The sequence below is a fragment of the Telopea speciosissima genome, chromosome 5, assembly GCF_018873765.1.
Source record: "Telopea speciosissima isolate NSW1024214 ecotype Mountain lineage chromosome 5, Tspe_v1, whole genome shotgun sequence".
Classification (NCBI taxonomy): domain Eukaryota; kingdom Viridiplantae; phylum Streptophyta; class Magnoliopsida; order Proteales; family Proteaceae; genus Telopea; species Telopea speciosissima.
This window is the reverse complement of record NC_057920.1, coordinates 61,374,037-61,399,971: the sequence shown is the minus strand read 5'-3', so window position 1 is coordinate 61,399,971 and position 25,935 is coordinate 61,374,037. Positions and strand designations below refer to the sequence as shown.

Sequence of the window (25,935 nt, the reverse complement as noted above, 5' to 3'; positions counted from 1 at the left end):
GGATCTTTGAGTGTATATTATCAAAAAATGAATGCCAAATCTTAGCCTTTTACAAGGTTACTCATATCCTGTGGATGCTCTGATATTTTTTCAGATGTTATTTGAAACACTTACAGTTAAAAAATAAGTGTGATGATGAACCATGAAAAGCAAAGAAAGCCGCTGAAGATATTTCTCTTCTATTCGGGATCTGTGAGGTAACTTTGGTTTGTTCTGTCACAATATGTGAAGTAAACAAAAACACCAATATGTGAATGCAAGCAAGCAACCACCACTTGAAATTTTCTTGTATGATGAACCACCTGTGTGGAATAATGGTAAACAGTTATGTAAACTTAATACTAAATTGGCCATGGAAAAAATGAAAACTTGGAGACAGAATAGATAAATAATTCAACATAAGCACCCTAATGGCAAGCTTTGAGTCTCCCTAGGTGGACAGTGGATAAGCTGAGACTTTCACCTAATTGGAGATAGTTCTTGTTGATGTTCCATTCAAAATCCCAGTGTTTTCTGTCGTTCTTGAGCGTCCAATATGCCCACCCAAAGGAGGCTGTATCATAAACCTGCAACTGGGCCCTCCCAAATTCTTGATAATCCATTTGAGATCCACTTGTCACATTCCACTCGTTCACCCATTCCCCTAAAAGCATTCCAGTTCACAACTTCACATATCACAACGTTACCTTTCACGAAATGACAAAACTCAAATATTGTTTACAAATTGGATAATTCTATGTTCTATCAAAGCAAAGTTGGAGTTCTTTGAATAAACCAGATGTGGATCTTGCCTCACCAATAAAGACAAGTGGACCATTTGCCTTGTTCAAGGCCTGAAGTTGTGTTTGCCTACTCTTGAATATGAACTCAATGTTATCCCCAGCACTCATATTAACGAAGAAAATGTCAAAGAGGTTGTAGTAATGCAAATCCACCACAATGTTTGAGGACCCAATGTTGGCTTGATAAAGCTCCAATGGATCTGCATTGCCAATTCTCTGACAAATAATCACATAAGTGGTGGATGAGTAGTTCCGTACAATTTGGTACCCCTTTGAGTAGTATGAAACTAAGGCATCCAGTGGAACTCCAAAGGCGGAGGGCTCATTCAAAAGTTCAATCCCCAACAGGGCAGGATGGTTTGCATACCTGCAAATGAATGACAGATGTCAAATTAGCCAGGTTTTTTATCCCACTACAATTGATGGACGTAATCTAACTTCATTAGAATAAAAACACAATAATGATACTGACCTTCACTAAAAAGTGGCAATTTTGAATAAAATGAGACAGTTGGCATAGTCAAATAAAGGGGGGTGGGACTTGGGAGGAGGCAAAAAAGAAGCTTTGAAATAATTTTAAAAAAAAACAATAGAAGTAGTTTTTAGTTATAATTTTCTTATTGAGTTTACACTGCTGGTGTAGATGACAAAGATGAGATGTTAATAACAAGACTCCTCCATAAGTCCATACTCTTATATCAGATGATGGAGTCAAGACCCGTAATCATTTGAACTGCCAATGACCATATTGATTCATTGCAACTATCAAGTCCAGCAGAAGTCTGAATCCCATGAGAGTACAAAATGAAGTTAAGCGATAAAGATCAAAATCTTCTCAATCAAAACCTGTCAACTTTGACGAAAATTTTTGAGAAATGCAGAATCTACTTTAATTAATGTTTCTCCCTTCTCTTAACTTGTTTTTGTGTTGTAACATCTCAGAACCACTGACTAAGAAGACGGAGGTTCAGATTTCAGGGTAACGGTTTCTTATTTCCAGAAATTTTATGCAAATTTAAACCATCAACCTTGCTATTTCCCCAATCAGGCCTTTGATTTCCTCAACTAATCAGCAGCTAATCATTCCAAAACATTACCATTTCTCAAATCTCTATTCTACACATAGGAGATTCCCATCTTTCCCTTTAAAACCTCCACGATCCCCCTCCCCCCCAAAGAATCCCATCTGCACATCTTTATTGTTCCCCTTGACAGCCTTTCTGGGAACTCCTTGATCAATTGAAGTCCTACGTCCTAACACTACTTCTCTAATTAAAACCCGAGATACTTCAGGATTAAACCCTAGAGTTGCCAGAACATAGCAATTTCTATTAGGAGCTTACACCGTGAAGCTCTTAAAAGGTCTATTATGTAATATATAGTACCTGGAAGCCAGAAAATCAATAACATCCAGGCTTTGTGAGATGTATTCTGGAGACGTGGACCAGTCTATTGAACCATCTCTACTGGAACTATGTTCCATTCCATTCTGAGATCCTGGAGCCGCGTGAAGGTCAATAATGCACCTGATGTCATACATCCTGCACCAAAGGTTTTGCAAGCATGGATCAACAACACCATGAAGGAAAGGTGAAAAAAGATGAATAAAATATTTAAGAAAAGATTGGAACAAGACCTACTGTGCCCATGAGAATGCATTATCAAGGACTGCCAGAGAACCCCCAATGAAAGGTGGTGGTGGAGTAGGATCCTGGGCAATCCACCAGCCAACTGGTATCCTCACTGTATTTATCCCATGCCTGTACAGGAAAATAAAGTCTTCCTGTTTGATAAAGTTGTTTCTATGTTCCTGCACTTCCAAGAGGCACACAAAAATAACTGATCATGATAAAATAGTAAGTATCTATACCAAAGTAGAAGCTGGCAAGTCAGAATTCAATTGTTACAGATCCTTCAAATTCCACAGGCACCTGTATTGACCCATCATAATGAGGGTATAATAATGATTGCTCCATTGCGACCTACTGGTTGGAAACAGCCTGTCTGGGAAGCGGGGGTTAAGGCTGTGTACATTATAACCCTCCCCTGACCCCGCAGTGGCAGGAGGCTCATGCACTAGGTACACTTTTTTTTTATAATGTGGGTATAATAATGAACAATCTACACTGCATAATGGATATTTCTCAGCAAACCCAGTAATTTTACATACAGCAAGTCCAGAAATTTAAAAGAAGGTTTCATTGGCAGGCCACCCACCTTTCTTATGTGGTATCCCTTGAATTGAGCACAAAGTGGAGGGACGATATTGCCGTCCCAACCTTCAGAATGGGCCACGTGTAAAATTCAGGGGCCAACTCAACTGGATGTCCCCCTCCTCCTAACATGAGCTATTAAAATGTTGACTTCTTAGATCAAAGACAGGGAAAGAGCACTCCCCCCCCCCCTCCTTACATGAGCTATTAAAATGTCTGACTTTGACTTATTCTGGGTCCATAAACAATTATAAAAACAAGGGATAGTGAAATTTACCGTAAGAACTTTCTTTGCTTTATCATGCCCATACCCATTAGCAAGCTGGTAATCTCCATGTAAGTTATTTGCCACAATAATCATATCAAATGTAGCCATGTTGTCATCCCAGCCTGGTGTCCCTGGATAGTCAGCTATGAGCTGGTTTGCTAATGTAGCCTAAACAAATAAATTATAAGGTTATGAAATTTATAAGAGTAAAAAACATAAAGAAAAATGGTGAGTGCTGAGGTAATATAAGGCAAAATGCTCCCAGGATCCTAAGAATGCCTACCTATTGGATAATGGTAGTGCACTTGTCGGGTGTTGGGCCACCATTTCCTAGATCCAACTCATTGTCTTCTGTTAAGATATGTACTCCCCCTATCGTGGTACATATCTTAACATCTTTTACAAGTAAATTCAATATTCTCATCCTATTTGATCTATTTCCAACTTCAGGTTAATCAGAATCAAAAATAAGAAATGATCCAATGGGAAAATTTAAGTAGTTGAACAGGATGGATAGCTCAATCATCCAAATAGTTTTTGGCATATTTGACAAGTTTATCGCTGTGCCACTGATTGACTATCCTAATGCTTTACTGGAAGAGGAAGTCTAGATGTACACCTAATTTAAGTAATTACTCTGAAATCAATCATACCTGAAGATAGGCACCACTTTCAAGCTTAATGTGAACCCTGTTATTACTATTTCTTTCGACATAAAATGTTTCTTTTGTGGATGGTGATACTGCTGTTGCTGAGACAGAATCCCCTGCAGCATCACAAGTCAGGAACTGGCCTCCAAAGGAACGGAACTGAAATTCTGTCTCAGAAACCCTCCACAACTGCTTTAACAGAAACTAGTAGGATAAATAATCTAAAACATCATTAAAAAAAAACAATGAGAATTTCAAGCATAATGTAATGCAATGATTATATATCTTTTTTAGTAAAAAGAGAAATATACCCTCAAAACTCAAAAAAATAGAAGTAGAGATAAAAAATATTGCATAGACTCTTTGAAACGGATTAAGTATCCACAATGGGATGTGTAGGATTTTCATGCTCCACTGATTATTGAGGATTGTCTCCATCTTTTCTTTCTCTTTACTCGTTGTTTGATATTATTAGTCAATGAAACATTCATAAGAAAGTAAGAAACTACATCCTTTGCCATAAAAAGTTCATAGGTAACAAAAATGAGATTATGCATTTAATTTATGCTCCATTCTGGAGATGCATGAATAATGCATTCTGAAAGATATCCCATAAAGTAAAAACATTTGTACAAGAGAACCTCAAATCTACTGTTTTCATCTCACCAAGTCAGACCTCCTACATGCATCAGACTCTGACAATATGTCAATGTCCACGCATCATCCACAAAGGAGCTTGTTCAGTGTTATAGCAAACACCAACAAAATCACGAAAAGAAACAAGAACCAAGCAAAAGAACACAAAGATATAACGTGGTTCACACACCAGTATGGTGTGCTACATCCACGGGCGAAGACGAAGATGATTCACTATGCAAATCGGAGAAAAATTACAATGGAAACTCTCAAGAACACCCAAATCGGTGCTGTTGCTCTCTCTTAGAAACCCTAGAACGAAAACCCCAAAACCTTCCTCTCTCTTTACAATAAAGCGGGTAAGGAACATAAATACTCCTCCATCGGATCCGGTTGATCCATCGGGTCGGGTCGAACTGTACCGCGGGGGCCATGCCCCCCCACCCCCAACGAGATCAGTGATGGGATAGGCCCAAGCCCTCTGCTACCATCACAGATCTCAAAAAAAAGTTCCATTCGGGTCGCCACCAAAAATGTCGGAGCGGGTCATTCTTCGAAACGGGTCCAAGAATTCGAGACATACATAACATTTAGTACTATCAAAGGGGGAAATGTCGATGGAATTTCAGAAGATTTTATTACACCTCTTCTCCCCCTCCCCCTCTGATTAAGTCACTATAATTGCACATTAAGTACTAACACAAAAGAAGAAAAAAAAAAGTGATACAAATGTGTAACACTATTAAAAATACATTTTTATTCATTCCCCCATTTCAAGTAAAGGCATTTCATGAATGTATTGGCCCAAGACTTTCGAAACTAATTGGTAACTAATAGTAAGTTTTCAAGAGAAGACAAATAAGCAACATTCTTCTAATATTTCCACTAGCACCTTCTTTCCAAATTAATAAATCATCTATGACTCTTGGCTTTGAAACTGTTTCTCTTGACCTTTTACCACGAAAATCATAAAACACAGAAATTCACCATATTATTTATTACAAAATAGCATGTGAATTTCTGAACTGTTCAAATTTATAGATTTTCCATTGCCAAAAAAGAAAATAAAATAATACAGTTATGTAATAAGGAGAAACATTCTCCAATAACAAGCATTTGCAAAAAGTAGACACACACATGGAGGTCCAACTTCCTAAGATAAAGAGCTCCACAACCAAATAATCTTAAGATGGAAAGTTAGTGACTATAAACTCTTTACAACCAAGAAATGGTTTAGAAAAGGGCCTAATAGCAGCATGTATTCTCACTCAGAACCAGAAACATGTCACACCAGTAGCATTCTCCAATATCACCCATACCAGAAACCTAAAGCAGCTGCAAAAGATCCTAATCTTTCATACTATAAATCCAGAATGCTACAGTAAAAAGGATCTGTAGTGGTTCTCTGAGCTACATGTATTCTACCTAATCATTAAAAGTTCAACCAGTCTTCATGTGACCTCCTCAAGTGGTACTTCCCTAGTATTTAATAATTAGTTTAAAGAGAACACGGTAGCCACATTTCTTTCGCATTATCCCCAATGATACTATAAAAGTTGACTACCACTTAAGAAGCCCATGACAGATTCAGTTCAAGGTTTGAATCCATAACCAAGTCTGTAAAATTTCTAGTAGAAAAACATGAATATTGAACATAGTTCAGACTTAGCCTCTTCACGCTGTAATAGCTGAGTTGAACAGACTCAGTTTTGCATTGATAAACTCAGAAGTACATCTCTAATCAATATAAATCAAATTCAAGTGCAATGGTTCAAAAAACCACGCAAGACTTGGATGACTAAAGCCAGGCAGCCAGCTTTCCAAGATGAACAAAACCTGGACCAGATTCTGGTTGGCTTCAGATGCCAACTGTTAACATAAAGGCCTTTTGCCTCTGCATTTCTTCGTAGCATATCCTGCAAGTGCACTTTTGCTTCTCTAATTAATTATTTTCCTTTAAGGCAAGAAAATTTTCATTTCTGTAAAGGCCACTATCTTCTTTAGGATTTCTTTTCCTCTAATAAAATACGGACCCATGAACAAACACAAGTATTGAACGATGTTACAACCGCTTATCCCAAAAGCTAGAGCTGTTAAGTGAGGACTACAACAATGTACACATAACAACACCCCCTGCATGTGCAGGCCCACACATATATACGACTGTTCACGTGGCACTAGGGGGCACAAAGCATAGGGGCACAACAACATATAATACAAACTCTCGCATTTACCAAGGATCAAACACCCGACCCCCTGGTCTGATACTAAGTTACAACTGCTGATCCCAAAAGCTCGAACTGTTAAGTGAGGTCTACAACAATGTATATCAACATACAACAACAAACTGAAAATAGGGTGAGGCTCACAAAGAAAATATTTACTGTCACTTGGGATCTGTGCTTGAAAGAATATCATGAAGCAACAGAACATATTCAGTCATATAACGTCATTTTAGGAGGGGGTGAACGGTTCAAAAGTACAGTCCCAAGAAGACAAATGCCTGGATGGGAGAGTAAGAGATATACATCCTCAGTTGTACAGGGTTCAAGTAGACAAAGGGGAAAACAATTGCTCAATGTTTTTCATGTGCTAATTGGCCTGAGAAAATGCTGCTAAACTTTTGAAGACACCTTCTGACCAGTAAGATAGATGACTACAATGCCATCCACAGGCACTTACACGGATATAAAATCGACCCTTTAAGTCAGGATTGCAACATAAGAAAGGATCAAAACCAGTAAAGTACATTCCAGATTCCTATCCGGAGAAACAGAACACGACCATGATTTCTCAAGTATTTAGGCCTATACTCTCTCCCCAAGAAGGTTTTGTGTGTATCACCAAAAAATAAAATGCATTATGAGTGAAATGGAAAAAGATTCAATGGGTTACTTGTTTTATGACTACAAAATCACAAAAAATTTACTATTTGAAAATTTTGAAGTATTCTAGGTTATTCATTTGAACACCAAGCCTTCATTTGTAACTTGATCTGCCAGAATGTTCAGGTATGAAAGGAAATCCTACAGAAACTATTGCCTTATGCAGTTATTTTGGAGTATACTGAGAGAAAAGGAAGATATTTGAATGGAGGACAAGAGAGTTCATAGGCCTAGATAAAGTAGCCTAAGGTACCCACCGGTGTGGTAGCCTCCATGAACAGTGAGGAGGTGCAATTTTTTTTATTTTTTTTAATCTTTTGCATAAATGCAAGTAAACATTTAAGTATATAAAATAAAACCCTCTGTTTTGGTTGCTGATTAATAAACCAAAATAAAACTCTTTTGAGTATTGCCACAGATGCAGAAACAGTTTTTACCCAGGCATCGTTTCAAATATTCATGGAATTATAGAAACCTGTTGTACAATGATTTAAACATGAAGAATTTCCTCATTTCCTCACATAGTCTCACTTCCAGGTATCTAACTTCTCCTCCTTTTATAGGAAGTGAAGAAAGAATCAAAGGGCTACTAAACAAACAAAGCATAAGTGTAATTGTATGTGTGTACATGCACGCGCACATGCGTGTAAGAGAGAGAGAGAGAGAGAACACTCAGTCTATAAACTAATGTTGACAAGCACAATACAACAACAAAAAATTTAGGAATGAAAAATATGCATTTAAATTATACAAGCAAAATAATATACATCCAATAAACTAAACAAACAAATCAAAGAACCAAGCAGTTAAGAGTGTATCAAGGTATGTTGCCCAAATCAGATTGGTCCACCTCAACAAACTCCTCATAGTTTATACTGAATCCAGAAGAAACAATCTGATGTAAGATACATAGCTTCAAATAAGATCTGCATTTATTGCAAGAAGGCATCTATTCCTCTCTTTCCAAATACAATTGCATGAGGAAACAGCCATCACAAATGACCTTTTTTGAACCTGAATCAATGTCTATGATATGAAAATCATCTTGGCTGCAGAGGTGCAATCTAAACCACACCATGGGACACCAGGCCCATTTTATCCGGAGAACATCGAAACTTCCTCTAAACACTGAAAGTCCAGATCCTAACAAATCACCTCTGTACACTTCAAGATCACTGATCAGAATGCCAATTCTAGCTCTTTATCAACTGAAATTGCAAGTCCAGATCCTAAAGGATGCACATTTTCAAAACTTCTTCACACTTCCCAGGAAGTGGAAATCTAGTTTTTCTCTTTCTTTTTCAAATGAATGCCATCAACTAGGACAGCGCAGAAGAGTAAGAATTAAAGGACAATGTCATGGGATTCAAATGAAATGGGTAGTTATTACCAGTACAAAAGTCTCTAGAGCATTTCTCTCACTCCAAAATGAACTGATAAAGTATGGACCTTGTCCTAACTCCTAAGTACCATATGCTCAATATGATTGAAAGAGAACGCAACAGGAAATTTATTTTAGATGAAAAAATAAGGGGGAGGGGGGTAATGCACAACTAATTTGATTACAGAATAATACCCTGAAGGTCTCCCAAGGTGAAGGTATGTCTCTGTCTACAGTTAGGCTTTGACCTCCTCCATTTTCTGCAGAAACATACTTCTGCAGAATCACTGACTTGAACTGCACCTGTGTTCCATCCTGCATTTGGGTTACCCAGCCAGAGTTCAAGAAACCCAACACATCAAGACAAGAAACCAAAATAATGAAAACAAAAATACATGCAGACGAACTCACAAGCATATCTCCATTGGGAATGCCATCGAACAGAGAAGGTTTAATCCATCCTTCCACAACCAACCATCCTCCCAGGTTCACACCTCTAACTTTACGGCCATTCAAATTGTCCCCTGAATCAATTCGAAATCTTAGCAAAATGGGAATTTTTATTTTTGCCACTAAAAACTCAAAGAAAAAGATTTCATACTAGAAACATCAAGAAAGAAAAAAAAAATAGTCCCAGAATTTACCAGAGTATACTCCAGAAAGGAAGAGGACCCAACAACACAGTATCACTGGAAGGACCCAATTGCAGAAACCAGTACCCATGCAAAAATGAGAGAGATTTGTATTGATTCCAGCAACTGCTAGTCTACTACAGTATCGAATAAGAAAACAAAAATGCAGCCAATCTGCAAGCAAAATAGAGCAACTGAAATGATAAGTCTAGCCACACATCCATCCAACCCAATCCCACTTTAAGAGAATCTCAATATTCCTTCCTTACCAACCAATTAATCCTAAGCAGAACTTTGTCTATAAAGCATAAAAGCTTCTGTTTTTGCCTTTATTAGTACATTATTAATATGTTTCAAAAGCCTCTGTTGCCGATACCTGCGCAGATAACAACAAATTATGGAAGGAAATCCACAGCAAACAAGAAATTCTATTCTATCTCTGGGCACATAAGCAAACAAAGGAAAAAGAGTTCTTAGCTTCGTAAGTCTGTGAAATGTGAACTCAGAAATGGCTTGCTCGGACTACTGGATTTGATTTTAGCTTTTATGATAATAGAACAACAATACGAGTAAAAGTAAGGTAAAAGGCGGGCTTTTCTTTGAAGAAAGGAATTTGAGAATACGGATCTACTGGTTTCAGTGGAGCGGGCCCTGCCCTCTATCAAACCAATCAAGTGTCGGGTCTGAGTTGACGGTTGATACCTCTTAATAAAGCCCATAGTTGGACAAGCTAGGGCTTGGACTGGGTTTGTGTTGCTTATGAGCTGTGATAGGCCCGGCCTGGCCTGGCCAAGCTCACTTCCACCCGTACTGATAAGTGAGGCTGGCTCAGGTTTTCGTATGCGAACCATTTTCATACAAGTTGAGCCGTATAGATGGAATCCAGGAGAGGTGTATCCCACTCTTGGATTCCATCTATGCAGCTCAAGCCATAGAATGGTTCTTGTACGAGAACCTAAGTTGCACTCCTAATGAGTGATGCAATAACCCAAAAAATAAATACGAAGGAAAGAGTCCATTTGGTTGCAAGATAAACACAAAAAACTTCATTTGTAAAATAATATGAAATGAAAGTGAGTTTGTGAAATAATTTAAAGTGCAAGTAAAATCAGATTTTAATGTGTTTATATGTAATGATGGACCAGCATGTATTTCTTGTCCGATAATACTTTTTTTTATTTATTTATTGCTGTCCGTTAACACTTTACTTATTGGGTGCATCTTATTGTCACCAAGTAGGTTAATTAACAAGTTATAGCATTACTTCGCCAGATTGCTCATCATGTGTCTTTTCTCTTCCCTTCTTTGGAAAAGATCACCTTGGCCTCTTGTATTCTGCACTGTTGTGATTGGTGTATGTCGCTAATTTACCAAAAGTTGACGGAGTACTCAATCGTCTCTGCTTTTTTCTATAATAAATAAAATAAACTACAATTAATAAAAAAAATAAAAAAAAAGAGATAAATGAACATTTGACTTTAGTAGTGAAACGATGAGCCACTAAAACTAATAATCTATCACTCTTTTAAAGGGATTTTCTTATTGACACCCCTCAATGTGCCAAATAAATTGTTATCTTACTTTATTACCCAATTAGTATGACATACAATATTTTTTAATGAGGGTAATAGTGTCATTTCATGTGTACTGAAAAATATGCATAACAATAACATCTTTTGATAATGACATATCACTTTCAAATTATTTTTGAAAACTCGTTTATACCCTTATTTTAAAGAACTTTGGGGAATAAGACAAGTGACACCTATAAAAGTGTCATTTAGATACTCCCTTCTTTAATTTCTGGTAACAATCACTGAGTCCATGTTTTCCCCTTTGTTGGGCCTAATTCTTGAGCCCAAGTCTCATATGGAGACCTCACGAGCAAAAGAAAATCATCATTCCGGGGGCTTGCCTTATGGGCCAGCCTGACCCTTTGCATCCCCATGGAAGGTTTAAATCATATTCAAAATATTCTTGGTTAGCATATAAAGATTGGCCCATGAGATATGCTCATTCTGAGCATGCAAACTGGAACCAATATCTAACGTTGGCCCAGATTTGTTGGTTCATCTCTTACACAAAATCCAGATGGGCCAGGCCCAATCTACTTCATGAATGCCCCAATTCATCAAAGATTAGGAGTTCTTGCTCTATCTTGAAAATACATATATTAACTGTAACGCAGGCCTGGTAGGAAACCCTGAATCTAACCATAAAAAGGTTTGGTATGCATTCATTCTCAGTATAGATTCTGGGTTTATAATGCATTCTAAAACCCGATTCTTTTCTATTTTCTTGCTTCGTCATGCGTTCTACACCCAGAATCTATTCCAAGAATGCATACTAAACACAGTCATAATCTTATCGTCTTGTTTATAGACTATAGGTACAACGATCGTTTGTTTTAGACTTCCCAGATGCTTAAAATGAACCTGGATCACCTACCCATATGTGTACACTTCACGTAGGATTAGGTGATGGAATATGTTTTTTGCTTTCATAAATGTTCTTCTATGCACTCTTAATGGCAACAAGACATTTATGAAAGCAAAAAGATACATGTCATCACCGAACTGCATATACACATAGGTATGTAATCCAAATTCGTTTGAAATTTTACCAGTACAAGGATGACAATGACACATAGCTATGTATAGATGGGCCTCATGGGCACAAATAGGTACGAGAAGAACAAGGCCCATAATGGGTCTTTAACTGTAGGCCCATGATGTGAAATTTGAAGCTGTAGAGAAGCGTCCAACAGAGGAAGCAAATAGTAAAAGTAACATGCGACATGAAAAAACAAATCTATATTCACTTTTGTCGTTCTTTAGTTAAAAATGTTAAAACCTCTTTGATTAGAGCTACCTAGAAGACATTTTTTTCCCTTTTTATGAGACAAGTCTAATACTCTGAGAGTATGAGGTATCCAAGTTATGCTGGGAACCAAAGAAATAAACAAAGTAAAAGAAAAAGGATGAAAGGAAAACTTGATACCTGGGTGGGCCTCGGTCCCCTACCAATCTTCAATTATATGAGTTTATTTTATTTTATTTTAAATTTTGGTGTGTGCAAGGATGTTTCTAGTTTGCAATGTGTTTGAACTATTTCATTTATTTTTAGGTTATTGACACTCCTAGGAGTGTCAAATAATTTGTAATTTTTTTTTGGAAGAATGTTCTCTGTGTCGCAGCGCAGGCTGCACCCAGGCACATGGGCCTGCCACTCACAGAGGCAAGGTGGTCATTCGCCCATCCCAGGTGCCTGGGCGCAGCCTGTGCTGTGGCACAGAGAACAGTGCCCCCTTTTTCTTTTTTAATGCTTTTAGTATAATATGTTTTTTTCTCATTGATAGTAAATAAAGCCTTTTCATATGTGTACTTAAAAAAAAATATGCAACAAAATAACAACTTTTAATAATGACATAATAATAAATCATTTTCAAATTATTTTTGAAAACCCTTTTGTATCCTTAACTTAAGGGAGTGTCTAAATGACATCTCTACAAATGTATTTAGAACTCGACACCTTAAAAATAATTTGAAAATGACATTAAAAAAACATGCCATTGGCATGCACATTTTTTTAGTGTACATGTGAAATGACATTAATTATTAGTCTCATTAGAAAAAAAAATGTGTATCATACTAAAAAGTAAAAAAAGTAAGATTGCAAATTATTTGACACCTTAAAGGATATCAATAAGAAAATCCCTTTAAAAACTTTTAAGGAATAAGATAAGCGGCAATTAGAAGGTGTCAAATTTTAAATACACCTATAGAGTTGTCATTTAGATAGTCTTTTTTTTTTTTTTTTTAATTAAATATAATTTATGAAAAAGAAATTCTCTGAACCGTTGGGACTTGGGGTAGGATATAGTAGCACTTCTGTCTATCACTCTCTTTATCATGTGAATTAATCTCGTTACCCTCCATTGTAGGATACTGCTTTTCCGCAATTCATTGGTTTGTTCCTCTATGCCGTTCGTTCAGAGAATCCTCTCCCATAATTTATTATGGCTATGCAAAGTCGATTACAAAATATTTAGGCCGAGTCTGACCGATTCATGATTGATTCTAAAATAATTTAAATCGAAGAAAACTAATTAAGTACTTAATTATGACTTTTTAAGCCTGTAGTGATTATTTGCCTTAATTAGAAGGCTTACATCAAATACCTCAAGTCTCTATCAAGTCCTTGGCTTCGTCTTCCACTTGGGATCACAGAAACCTGATTTGTGATAGTAGAAGAGTACTATTTTAAGACAAACTAACACGGGAGGCCAGGGGAAGGGTGAGGCTGTTTCCAGGAGAGCGGTTTTTGATTGCCCCTGGTTTTCTGATACTGTGCAGCTGCGGTTGTTGATAACCTACATCTGCATGCATGCATGCATGCAGTGACTTTGACTGTGAAGTGGGACCATAAGACAAGATCAGGTGCGCGCAGAGGCAAGGATCCATCATGTGGGGCCCCTATGCTCTACTGGAAAAGTTTGAAATGGCAAGAAGACTTAGGTCACTGATCTGCCAAATGATTCCCAGGGAAACCTCCCCCACTTGCTTGGCTTGTTTTTCACTCACTTAATTATGGGAGAATGTTACTTGTATCGCAGCACAGTCTGTGTCGAAGCACATGGGCAGCCTGTATAGGGGGGGTTGGGTGATCATTGCGCTCACTCCGATGTGTTTGGGCGCAGACTGCGCTATAGCACAGAGAACAACACCCCCTTAATTATATATCAGACATTATATAATTATGAATTATATATAATTATATAGATTTCATCTTTGGATTATATATAAGTTAATAGATTACCCATAAGAACATGACTCAGGTACGGCATACATGCATAATGCACACCCATTTTGGATAAGTGGCCAAAGCTTCCTATTTCTGGTGATCTGTTTAGATTGGGAAAGAAGAAGTTTTCTATTAAGGGGGAATGCAGATAATTAATCCAATTCATTCTTAAACCCTAATTTGCTTGCATTTTCATTATATGTAGAGAGAGGGAGAGGGAGAGAGAGGAAATTAAGATGCATGGCTGAGGGTGTAGAAGACCAAAACCCTTATAGCTATATTAGCCAAGTCACCCAAAGATGAGCTATTTCATTACTAAGATAATGGTACCAACTCCAATTAACTCTAATCTTTATTATTTCTCTAGCCCTGAAACATGAATAAACCCAAAAAAGAGATTGACCCAGAAATAAAGAAATAAACGGTCGATGATTTGATTAATATTTCCAAAAAAGTACCATTAGAGATGAATGAAATGAATCTCTTAATCATGATCAATAAGTACCCATAATATTGTTTAAAAGAAGTCTCCCAAAAATAAAATTTCAGAATTTTAGAATCCAAATTTTTTTTGAGATAACGTATACGACAGTTTGACCTAATTTCAATCCATAGATTTTGAAAACGTGTAATGCTCTATCTACAATGAATAAATTTTCCTTTCCCCTCGTTGAGAGGAGGGTCCCCCGGCCCCCCAACCCCAACAAAAAAATAAAAAAAACTTGTGCCCTAATACCCTCCCCTAGACATTCTTCAAGCTAATAATATAAGGTTCTATTTGTGTTAGAGTTGAGGGCCCTTGGACTAAGACTTGCAAGATAGAGTCTATCTTTAACTTGCTACTTGTTTACTAAGAAAAGGTCAGGGCCTGCATAGCATTGGAATGGGCTCCAAACCTCTAACATAAATTTGTATATATTGTGGTCCGACACTGTGGCAAAGATCATACACTGTTACCAAGACAAAATAAAATCTCTTGGTGTTGGATATGTTCCAATCATCTTCAAAAGTATAATTTATTGGTAAGAGCAAATGCCATATTATAAAATGCTCTAAAGTCCAAAACAACCGACCGGCAAAACACTTGAAATCGGAGAAAGTGAGATTTTGACAATATTTCCATACTCTGATAATGAGAGGGAGAGTGTGTGTGGATGCTCCTTCTTCAGCTAAGTTGGCTCACAGTGTAAGTATATAATATATAAAATGGTTTTGTCTTAATATCTATATATGAAGTTTTTATTTTTTTTTATAAAAATAATTTATTAATGATGGAATAAAATTTCAGAAGAGTTAGCATACAAAGGAAGAGAAATACAGTCAGGGGTGAATTTTGCCTAAATAGGTTGTTCTTAACTGTAGCCCCTAGAGAAGCTAGACAATCTGCCACTGAATTGATTTTGTACAGAGTGTGCCTAAACTGGATATCCTTGAAGTTTTGAGAGAGAAGAAGATAATCCTTGATTAGGAGCGTAACCCTCCAAGGAATGGCCCATCAGAGATCCTTCGAAGGATATTCACAACTAGTAAATTGTCACTTTCGATGATTAACCTCTTTATGTTAAAAGTGATTGCTGTCATGATAGCATACCGAACTGCCATAGTCTCTGCAACAAGTGCATAATTCCTTCCGATATCGACGGAGAAGCAACAAATAAAGGACGATTCAGATGGTCGACATACTCTACCAATGCCAGCCATACCTTGATTGCCAAGGCTTGATCCATCCACATTGAACTTAACATATGGAATTAAAGGTGGAATCCATTTGACGAGTCGGGTTTGAAGTCTGAACTAGGAATTGAGAATGGCCCACATTAAAAAGACATAGCGTTTCTTGTGCATTAGGCTCCCGCCACTATGGGTCTGAGAAGGGCCATAATATGCATAGCCTTACCTCTGTTTTTACAAATACTATTTCCAAACTCGAATTCGTGATCACTTGATCACACTAGAGCAATCTTTACCATTGCATCAAGACTGGCCCTCGAAACTACCACATTCGCTCCAATAAAAATTTACTAGAAGATTTTTTGTCTCTCAGAATCAGATATTACCTCCATAGTATCTTTATAGATAAATATTTAACTAAATAAGAAAGATTTAATATTCTTTTTCAAAAAAAAAAAAAAAAAAAGATGTTAAGACCAAGGTTATAGGTATTGGTATTGATGTACCTATCAGTCGCAACTAATATAGATACCGAAACAATACCAATCGAGTTGTATCGGGTTGAAATAAAAAAAATGAGTACTTTTTAATGTATACAACCGATTGATATCATTATCAGTCTTCAACAATATTGATACATATCAGCCCATATGTCTATATCATACCGATACTTAGATAGATGCTTAAGACGAGTATCCCAAGAATATGGCATATTGGATGGAGCCCAACTTTTGTTGATAAACAAGCAACCCAAGTTCTTCTAATCACATACAAAATTTCAACTAAAAGCAAAAAATTTCAAATGATAAATTTGAGATTTGAAAACTCAAAGCTATATAGGGGCAGTGCAGACTAGTGGTCAGATACAGAGTAGCGAAGGTATACCTAGGACACATATATGGGTATGTATATCAATACACGAGATGATATTTGATTATACTCTAAAATTTGACATGTGATTAATCTAGACTATGTATTATTTATTCAATGGTTAGAATTCACACATCATCATTCTACAAAGTACAATAAAATTAGAAAGCTTTTTGTAAACTCATGAAGATGTAAAGCTTATATTGTAAGTGTGCAGTGCCGGCTGTGAGGCATGGTTCAAAATTTCGTGATATATCGTCAATATATCGGCATATTTCAGAAATTTTGACACTACCGAGATGAGATGGGCTTCTGAAATGAAAAATGTTCAAATCTCGGTATATTTTGTGAAATTTCACTATATTATTTAAACAATGTGTATTTAACTATTTATACATCAAGGTTTGATCGTATACTATCAATCAATGGTGCTAACCCAAAACACTATTTTGAGTTCATTTTTTTGTAATATGAAGATTTAAATGTATTTATTTAGCTTAAATAAGAGTATACACGAAATATCAGGCCTTAATAAGACAAAAAACCCATCAAGTTGGAGTGCCAAAATATGATAGAAAAAATATCATATTTCACCAAAATTTCAAAATATTTCAAAATTTTCAACCAACCCAAAATGAGAGACAAGACGAAATTTCAAACTATGCTATAAGGAGGGTAAGGGCAAGGTTGGAAAGTGAAAACCCTCTTCAGTCTTTTTCTCCCATCTTTGTATCCTGTAGGCAACTCAATATGAGAGGACATAACTATAATGATTATGAAACATTGCTCATGTGGAACTAATTACTTTCAAGTTTCAAATCTGAAATCTTCATCAGTAGCCTTTACTACCGCCCATTTGTGGATCTTTATCCACTCCAATACAGCAATCGTTGTTGTACGTATCGTGTGGTGCAGCAGTGATCATGTCTGTACAATAGGATCCGCTGTACAAACATAGCCGCTACTGTGCCGCACGATGCGTACAGCAGCGGATAAAAATTCCCCATTTGTATGCGGTTGTTAATAACCAGACTGAAAGGGTAAAAAGGTAGAGGCCTTTTGTGTGTACTGTGTAGTGATGATAAGTAGAAGTTCAAATTCTTTGATCATTAGAGGCCAATAAAGGTCGGTTCCAACTTCCCAGGCAATGTAACTTCCTGAGGTAATTTTATTCAAATCAAGGCACCGAAAAGAAAAAAAGACCTTAAACGGAATATTAAGATAGAATTAATTAATATGTCTGTTTGGGATTCTAATTGTTGGGCTAGTGTATAACTTTTAGACGACAATGGTTTTGTCCTGTTGTTGGGAGTAATGTCAAAAGATAACGCTAAGCCAAAGAGGTTTTGTTCTCTTTAAGTCTGATAGATGTACCCTTCATGAATTTGCCTTTTGTATATTATAATAAAATAGTGACTTGAATTGTGAGGGTTCGATTCTTTTTTGTTTTGGTAGAAAATAGAGCTATTCATTCATGTGCGTCTAATGTCAAAAGAATAAAAACAAGAAACATAACCTAGATAGTTGAAATATGATACAAAAGATTTCAAAACTGACAAGATACACAAATCAGGAAGAGACATACGGTCCTGACATACATGTTATAGGCAGGACCGTTGGATGTCTGAGCTACCAGGTGTCGACATCTCCACCTAGCACTGCCGCACTGCATACTTTTAGGAATTGGAGAGGATTAAAATCCGAATTGAGAACCAAGGCAAACCCCCCCCTCTCTCTCTCCCTCTCTCGGTGTGTGTGGACCACCTCTAGCATATAGGACCCACAACTCATGGAGGGTCAGATTTGTCCCCATCTACCGTCACTTGTGGATGAGATCTAAACTTAACAATGCTGATTGGGTTTTTAGGGCTATGTTTGGATGTCAAGAAAATAAAAGAAAAAATATAATAAGACAAAAATTCATTATTACACAATCATTGATTTATGTATGTATCTCCTCAAATTCAATTTTTTTTTGAATTTTTTTTTTTTTTTTCTTGACATCCAAACATAGCCTAGGAGTACACCCCTGCAAGTTGTTCACATCGAGACGTAAAGATTGTAATACATAGATGTTGGCACCATATAGATGGGATTGCTTATATTTCATGTTCTTCATGGAAAAATGGCGTAGGTGAAGAAAGAATCTCTTTACCTTGGAGATCAGACCCTTTAATTCGTGATAGTTTAGATCCTGAACAATAGGGATGATAATTATTGATAATAGAGGAGAATAATCACAGGGATAATCACAAGTGGTCCTTCTACAAATCAAGGAAAACATAATCCACGAAAAAATGGCAGTTACATCAGTAGAATTTGAGGGTACAATCAGTATTACACTAAATTTGTAACCAAATACCCTTATGTCTATTTGGTGGTGTTTCCTATGCTCTCTCACAGGACACCGTACAATGACATCACTACCCCTAGGTAGATACCCAGTCGTGCTCCCCCATTGGCCCAAACACGTGTAGAGACCATGCAACCAAATGGAGATCTCTTGCCCTTTATAAAATTTCATATGTAAGAGATCGGGTTTAATTTTTTTTTTAATCTCCGTTGACAGGGTGTGCAAGCTTGGCTGTAGTGTTCTTGTCCTTTTTTTTTAGGTAGCCCTTGTCAATTCTATCAATCCCATCAATAAATAGCTTCCTTTCAATATTCCATTCTTTGTCCATTCTCTCGTTCAGTATGATTTTGGTGGATTTAGGTTTTAAAAGTCAGGAATCGGTATCTGTCTAGACTGATTTCGACCCGGATCGAGATCGTCTAAAATCGATCAAGAATCAATGGAAATCGGTTTAAAAGAACCCTTAAATCCTAGTTTTCTTATAAGATTAGTCTAGTCCGACTTTGAAAACCTTGAGTGAATCATGTAAGATTTTCAAAAGGTGGACTGACATAGTTTCACTTTTATTTTTATTAAAATCGATTTAGATGTATTGATGGGAGCTATCTTAATGGTACGAGTCCAGTTACTATGTGTGGACCTAATGGATTGTTTCTTTAATGGGAAGAAAACTCTAGTATCTTTGCAGGATTGGTCCCTACCTTCACCAATATAAATAGTTGTCACTGGCTCATTAAGTGACTAACCAAGAAAACCTAAAGTGAAATGGAAAAGGGTAGACCAGACCAACGTTCGTGTGCGACAAGAATTGTAAAGAAAGTATTCAGTTTTGGTTTCCACAACTATGGATCCAGATACGCCAATCAGACCTCTGTAATTTATTTATATACTCATTGATCACCATGAATGTTCCGCATAAATTATTCTATCAAACCAAACCAATTTGAATGCACAGACAATATCTATCAGGTCTGGCCATGTCCTTTCACCATCCGATCCGATGACTAGATCTAAGTGTAAGTTTGACCCAGAACTTGAGGTCCACAATCCACGGTTTACTTATAATCAAAGACAAAAATAGGGAAACAAAAAGTAGGTAATCCATTGTTTTTGCAAATCTAATTAATGCAAGTTTGGATCCGATCCACAATGGACCCAAAAAAACCAAAAAAGGTTTCCGGGCACAGCTAAACTTGTCGGTTTCGTTTCTGAGCTTTCTACATCAAGAGAAAATGTACCCGTCTGGACCCCACGTGCAAGAACTTCACACATGCACATGTTAAAAAGTAAACAATTAATTAAGATTAAGGTTAATTAATTAGGAACAAAAAGAGAGTTATATATAGGTCGCTATTAAAAATGCTTGATTTAGTTTTAGATTATGTATGTCTAAGTGATGAGCTGTGCTTAAAAGAACAATCATGAATCCATCTTCACAGTTTTAAGCTGAATAGATAATGAGACAAGAAGAATAATAGAGACTGAATTAATGGGGTTATAATGTTCCCCTTACCCCTGATGACTCCTCCATTCATTCCCTCTCACCCAAATCCTTCAACCTCAACTGATAATGACAAAACTGCGGGTATTGAGCTTCCTTACCACACACCATGGCTGCTAGATGGAAATGGGCCCTAATGTTATTTTATTTTTCTTCTTCTTTTCTCTATATTTGGGTTACTATCGGGTTCGATCCGGTCCGGTTATGGGTTTACATGTATACATAAGGAAATTAATGAGAAAATCATATTTTTTTGGGTTTTTGATTTTTTATTGGGTTACCATTGGTCTGGCTTTGATTTTTTATCAGGTTCGGTCTAATATAGGGTTTCAATCGGTTTGATTTGGTTTTAGTTTCTATTAGTTCCATAAATCCCCAATCCAAATCCAAAAACGCTAAGCATGCAATTCAGTTGAATTGGTTGATTTCGACTGGTTTGGACTGAACTTTGACACCCTCAATCTATAGGCAAAATCACATTCTCTTTTTTGGGCTCAGGGTTCTTGGATTAATAGATTAGAAACAAAATTCATGGTTTATGTGCTTACATTTGTCACAAATCAGATTGGACAATGTTGAAATTTTGTGAACAAATAGATCCCAAAATCCATTACTCACATGTCAAGTTTCAAACCAGATAGACTTTATCAAGTGGCAAAACAAAGGATAAAAATCCTCTACAATACTGGTAGGGTGGCAGTGCACATCCGATGGTACAGCAAAGGCCATGTGTGCCACCTGACCTCTACTATCCCGTTGGATGTGCACTACCACCCCGCCGATATTGTAGAGGATCCTGGTCCCAAAACAAAAAGTTAAGAATTTAAGAGAGATTGCGAATCATCATACAGTGCTCTGAAATTTGATATGTGGTTACTTCAGCCACCCATGGGGTGTCACAATGCCACCCCACATGGTGAGAACCAACCAAACAGAATCTCTATACCTCTAACTCTCTTTGAACCAGTGTCAGATGGGATGGAGATTTTGTTTGATTGATTCTCATCACGTGGGGTGACCATAAAAGATCTGGACTCATTCTCTCTATCTAATAGTCGGAATAATCACATCACCAATCCACATGATACAATTTGTCTGGATATTTGTTTCTAATCCACCATATATGGGGATATTTTTTTTAATTTCCATCTTTCATAGTCCCTTTCGAATTTAGGTGTCAGTCATTTTTCTCAATCTCATCATCATTACAATAATTTGAAAACCCTGTAATAATTCCATAAAAATCCCAATTGATTGTACTATGTTAAACAATTATTGATTTCAAATCGTTCTGTATGATTTCATGTCAAATCCAGTTAGTTTTGCCTCTTAATAACTTGGTTGCTAGTGTAAGAGGTCATTTTTTTTAATGGTAGAAGCATGGTTTTAGTGTACGGTATCGGGACGGGTATCGACAATGCATAAAATCGATATGATATTGATTAGGTATTGGTCTAGATCGGCTGTATCAGACAAAAATATCCCTGAATTTTCTTAAAAAATGAATTTTTTGACCATTTTGCCCCTTGTTCATACCGTGATATCGATATGGTATCGGTATCGATGACTAGCAAAATCAATATGTATCGCCCAATACGAAGGATACGATACCGATACTTAGAACCATGAGTAGAAGAGTAAGAGGTAATTAACTCGGTACAGTACCTGATTACAAAGTTGTGTAAACTGCCAATTAAATACTTAACATAATATATAGCCGCCATGTACGTACAAATTAACCAAATTGGACTCTTCTTCAAGACTAATAAATCTTCATCGAATCACATAAACAAACAAAGTAATACATCCAAAGGGTTGCCAGTTGAATTATTGGGTTGTTTAATGTATTAAAATCAATGATTAAGACTTTAGTAATGTCATTCGTACATGAAGAATAGAATAATTTTACTATAAATAGACATATGAAATTGTATTTGATGCGATCGCCATTCCTTTGGACGAGAAGAACTAAGGAAGTGAGGAAGAGATAAAAGGAGGAACCAAAGAGAAACTTAGGGCAAGAGATCGTTGTCTGGTAGTATAGCGACTCCACAATGAGAGCATACACAGAGGCATTAATGTAGTTGTAATTATTTATTTTATGAGGGGCAAGGAAGTATGGTGGTACTTTCATGCGTTCCTAATGTTGGGGGTACAATGTCTTGTATTTCGTCGCTTGAATTTGTGGGTTGATTTTGAAGGGCCGTTAAAAGGTCATAGGCCTCGAGGACGATATAAGTATTTTTGGTAAAATTCCTATATAGGTTTTTACTATAAATTTGTAGTACGAGTTCTTTCTGCGACTGTAACTCATTTCTCCATTGATATTGAAACAGATCTCATCTTACTGTGGACCTAGACAATCTTGTCGAACCACGTAAATCCTGAATCTTTATCCCCTCCAGTTTCCTGCCCAGCCTAGTTCCCCAGTTCCTCTAATAAGGGGAGCTGGAATGACCACCCTACCCTTGCCCGAACATTTTGCCCTGGTGGGACCCACCACCCCCTATTAGAGGAACTTGGGAACTGGGCCGGGCAAGGAACTCGAAGAGATAATTTTCAATAAATCCTTGTGTTCGATTGTAAGATTGATGTTTGTTATTTTCATTTTTTTTTTTTTGCATCGTTTTGGGTGATTGTTTTCTACACTAGTGTCTCTGTGCATAGGAGCCAAGCAACGACAATGTAGGGTTATGTTTTTTCGGATCTAGATCCTCTACTGCCGAGCTGCCCGGTAGGACCGTGCTGCCCATACACAGTGTTGCGTTCAATGATAGCCTTACCCCCATTCGGGCAAGGCGTTTGCACAGGGATAAGGCAGACATTACGTGCAACACTGTGTCTAGGTGGCACGGTCCTACCAGGCAGGTCGGCAGTAGAGTAGAGGATCCAAATTGTGTTTTCTTGAACTAGTTAGATAAATAAAGAGCAAGAGAATTGAATATTGAATATTGATATGGAATAAGAAGAAACAATAAAAAAGAGTAAGAAGTAAGATTTGCAAGATCAGGGGAACAGTACTGTGTACAGTAAAAATGTGTGGAGGTGATTCTCAAAATTAATGTTGGGTTAAATCACAAAAGAAGACAAGCATCTTGGGAAAGGGAGTTAGTCTTTATCGTAGATGATTGCAGAGTGTCTTTGTTTCATTGTTTCTATGGTCACATGGATTCCCTTGCACATGTCCCGTACCTCCTCAGCCCTTCAACCTCTGCTTATCTTACTCAGCTTCTGTTCATCTCTACGTAGTAGAACGTACTTCTACATACTCTCTCTGTATGGCTTTCCTTCCTTCCCCCATTTCTACCAGAATCTCTGATTGTCATCCTTTTTTCTTTTTTTTTCCTTTCTCTCTCTTTCTTTTCTCTTGGGTCTTACGTCCGACCGTCATTATTACCAAATCAAACAAAACCCTATTGAGAATTCTTTTATGCTTTCAACAGATCAATTATACAGAAAAACATGTTCTCTCTCTCTTTGATCTCTCTTCTCTAGCTCTGACTCTGGGGTCAATAGAATCGCACGTCCGGTGTTTGATTAAATGCTTTAATAACTCGATTTCTGGGTTCTGCACTTGTGAGTGTGTTTATGTGGGTGGGGCTAGATAGATAGAAGAAATCTTTGCTTCTCCAGTTCTGTTCAAGGAAACCCATAGTTGTCTCTATATATTTTGTCTGTGTGTATGAGAAAGACCTCTAATCACTAGAATTCCAGAGAGAAATTAAGAGAGAATGGCATTGGAAACTGTAGTGTTCCCTCAAGACCTGTTTAGTTATGGCTGCAAGGAGTTGTATACCTTAGGAGGAGGTTGGAGCTACGATTTTGGTGTAGCAGAAGAAGTAGAAGAAGAGAAAGTTGGGCTTGATGAGGTTGTTCTTGACAAGAATATAGACCAATGTTTCTGTGGAAATTGGGATTCTTCTACATCTTCCATGGTGCAAAATGTGAAGGACTGGGATACCAATTCATCCCCGGAGGCTTGCACTGGTGACGGGTTTTTCGCCTGTGATTTCGTTCCCGTCAAATCTCCGTCTCCGTCGATTATGCCTAGTCGACGTAAGAGACGACGCACTAGGAGTTGCAAGAACAAAGAAGAAGTTGAAAATCAAAGGATGACCCACATTGCCGTCGAACGTAATCGTCGGAAACAGATGAATGAGTATCTCGCCATGCTCCGGTCTTTGATGCCATCATCATATGTTCAAAGGGTCTGTACTTTTCACTCTTCTTTTTTGACTGATTTTTTCATTTTTCAGTTAGAGAACATGATTTCGTTGCTTTGATACCATGTTAGATTTCACCTAAAAACTCGAATCATTAAAGATGCTCTGATACCATGTTAGATTTCACCTAAAAACTCAAATAATTAAGGAAAGAACAGCATCCATGTATATACATCAACAAAACGGATCATAGATTGAACCCTAACGTGTTTTCTTCGGTTTTTTTTTTGTCTGTCTTCTCTGTACATAGGGAGACCAAGCATCGATCATAGGGGGAGCCATTAATTGTGTGAAGGAGCTAGAGCAACTCCTCCAATCTCTAGAGGCTGAGAAGAGAATTAAGCAACAATCAGACCCTAGTTTCTCTTCCCCATTTGCAGATTTCTTCACCTTTCCTCAGTACTCCTCAATCTCAGCTCCCTGCAACCACTCAGGGGCTTCAAATGAATCTGTGGCTGAGAACAAGTCAGCCATTGCAGACATCGAAGTTACCATGGTGGAAAGCCATGCCAATCTCAAAGTTCTCTCAAGAAGAAGACCCAAGCAGCTCCTGAAGATGGTGACTGGGTTCCAACCTCTCAGACTCACTGTCCTCCACCTCAATGTTACAGCCGTGGATCAAATGGCCCTCTACTCTTTCAGTCTCAAGGTTAGTTTGAACAGTTATGACAGTTATTAGTAAGAACTTCTGCTTCTTCTGCTTCTGCTTCTGATTTCTTAAGAAATGAAAAATGCCTATTATTAATTGAGCTTTTATTTTTAAATTTGGAAAAAAAAAAATTAATGGGACAGGTCGAGGAAGAATGCCAACTTACTTCAGTGGATGAAATCGCCACAGCTGTTCATCAGATGCTATGTAAAATCCAAGAGGAGTCTGTGTTGAGTTGATAACCCTAATTTTCCAATGTAATTAAGGCCATCTCTTGTATGGATAAAAGGGGTAGAGCTCATATGATCCTATCTTTCTTGTAGTTTTAGGGTTCTTTGTACTTGGAACAGCTTTAATCCATCTAATATCTTTCCCAAATCAGTGTTTGTGTGTTTGAAATGTAATCATTAACATGTAA

General features: G+C 37.2%; 2 protein-coding genes across 6 annotated transcripts; one reads left to right on the top strand and one right to left on the bottom strand.

Annotated features, from left to right (window-relative positions):
* Positions 1-5: 5 nt before the first annotated feature.
* On the bottom strand, positions 6-9,992 carry LOC122662558 (probable glucan 1,3-beta-glucosidase A). Of its 4 annotated transcripts, XM_043858216.1 has the most exons (11): positions 9,824-9,992; positions 9,460-9,621; positions 9,227-9,339; positions 9,011-9,130; positions 3,917-4,117; positions 3,273-3,431; positions 2,423-2,592; positions 2,168-2,323; positions 797-1,149; positions 464-643; positions 6-213 (listed from the first exon to the last, which is right to left on the bottom strand). In XM_043858216.1, the coding sequence occupies exons 2-11, from the start codon at positions 9,536-9,538 to the stop codon at positions 98-100; spliced, it is 1,647 nt and encodes a 548-aa protein (XP_043714151.1). In that variant the 5' UTR covers positions 9,539-9,621; positions 9,824-9,992; the 3' UTR covers positions 6-97. The 4 variants fall into 4 exon arrangements, with proteins under 4 accessions (XP_043714151.1, XP_043714153.1, XP_043714152.1 ...); XM_043858218.1 differs by lacking the exon at positions 9,824-9,992 and having other exon boundaries at positions 6-302; positions 9,460-9,672; XM_043858217.1 differs by lacking the exon at positions 9,824-9,992 and having other exon boundaries at positions 3,917-4,102; positions 9,460-9,671.
* On the top strand, positions 8,089-25,892 carry LOC122662559 (transcription factor bHLH94-like). Of its 2 annotated transcripts, XM_043858222.1 has the most exons (4): positions 8,089-8,101; positions 24,370-24,853; positions 25,119-25,517; positions 25,661-25,892. In XM_043858222.1, the coding sequence occupies exons 2-4, from the start codon at positions 24,377-24,379 to the stop codon at positions 25,754-25,756; spliced, it is 972 nt and encodes a 323-aa protein (XP_043714157.1). In that variant the 5' UTR covers positions 8,089-8,101; positions 24,370-24,376; the 3' UTR covers positions 25,757-25,892. The 2 variants fall into 2 exon arrangements, with proteins under 2 accessions (XP_043714157.1, XP_043714156.1); XM_043858221.1 differs by lacking the exon at positions 8,089-8,101 and having other exon boundaries at positions 24,295-24,853.
* Positions 25,893-25,935: the final 43 nt, after the last annotated feature.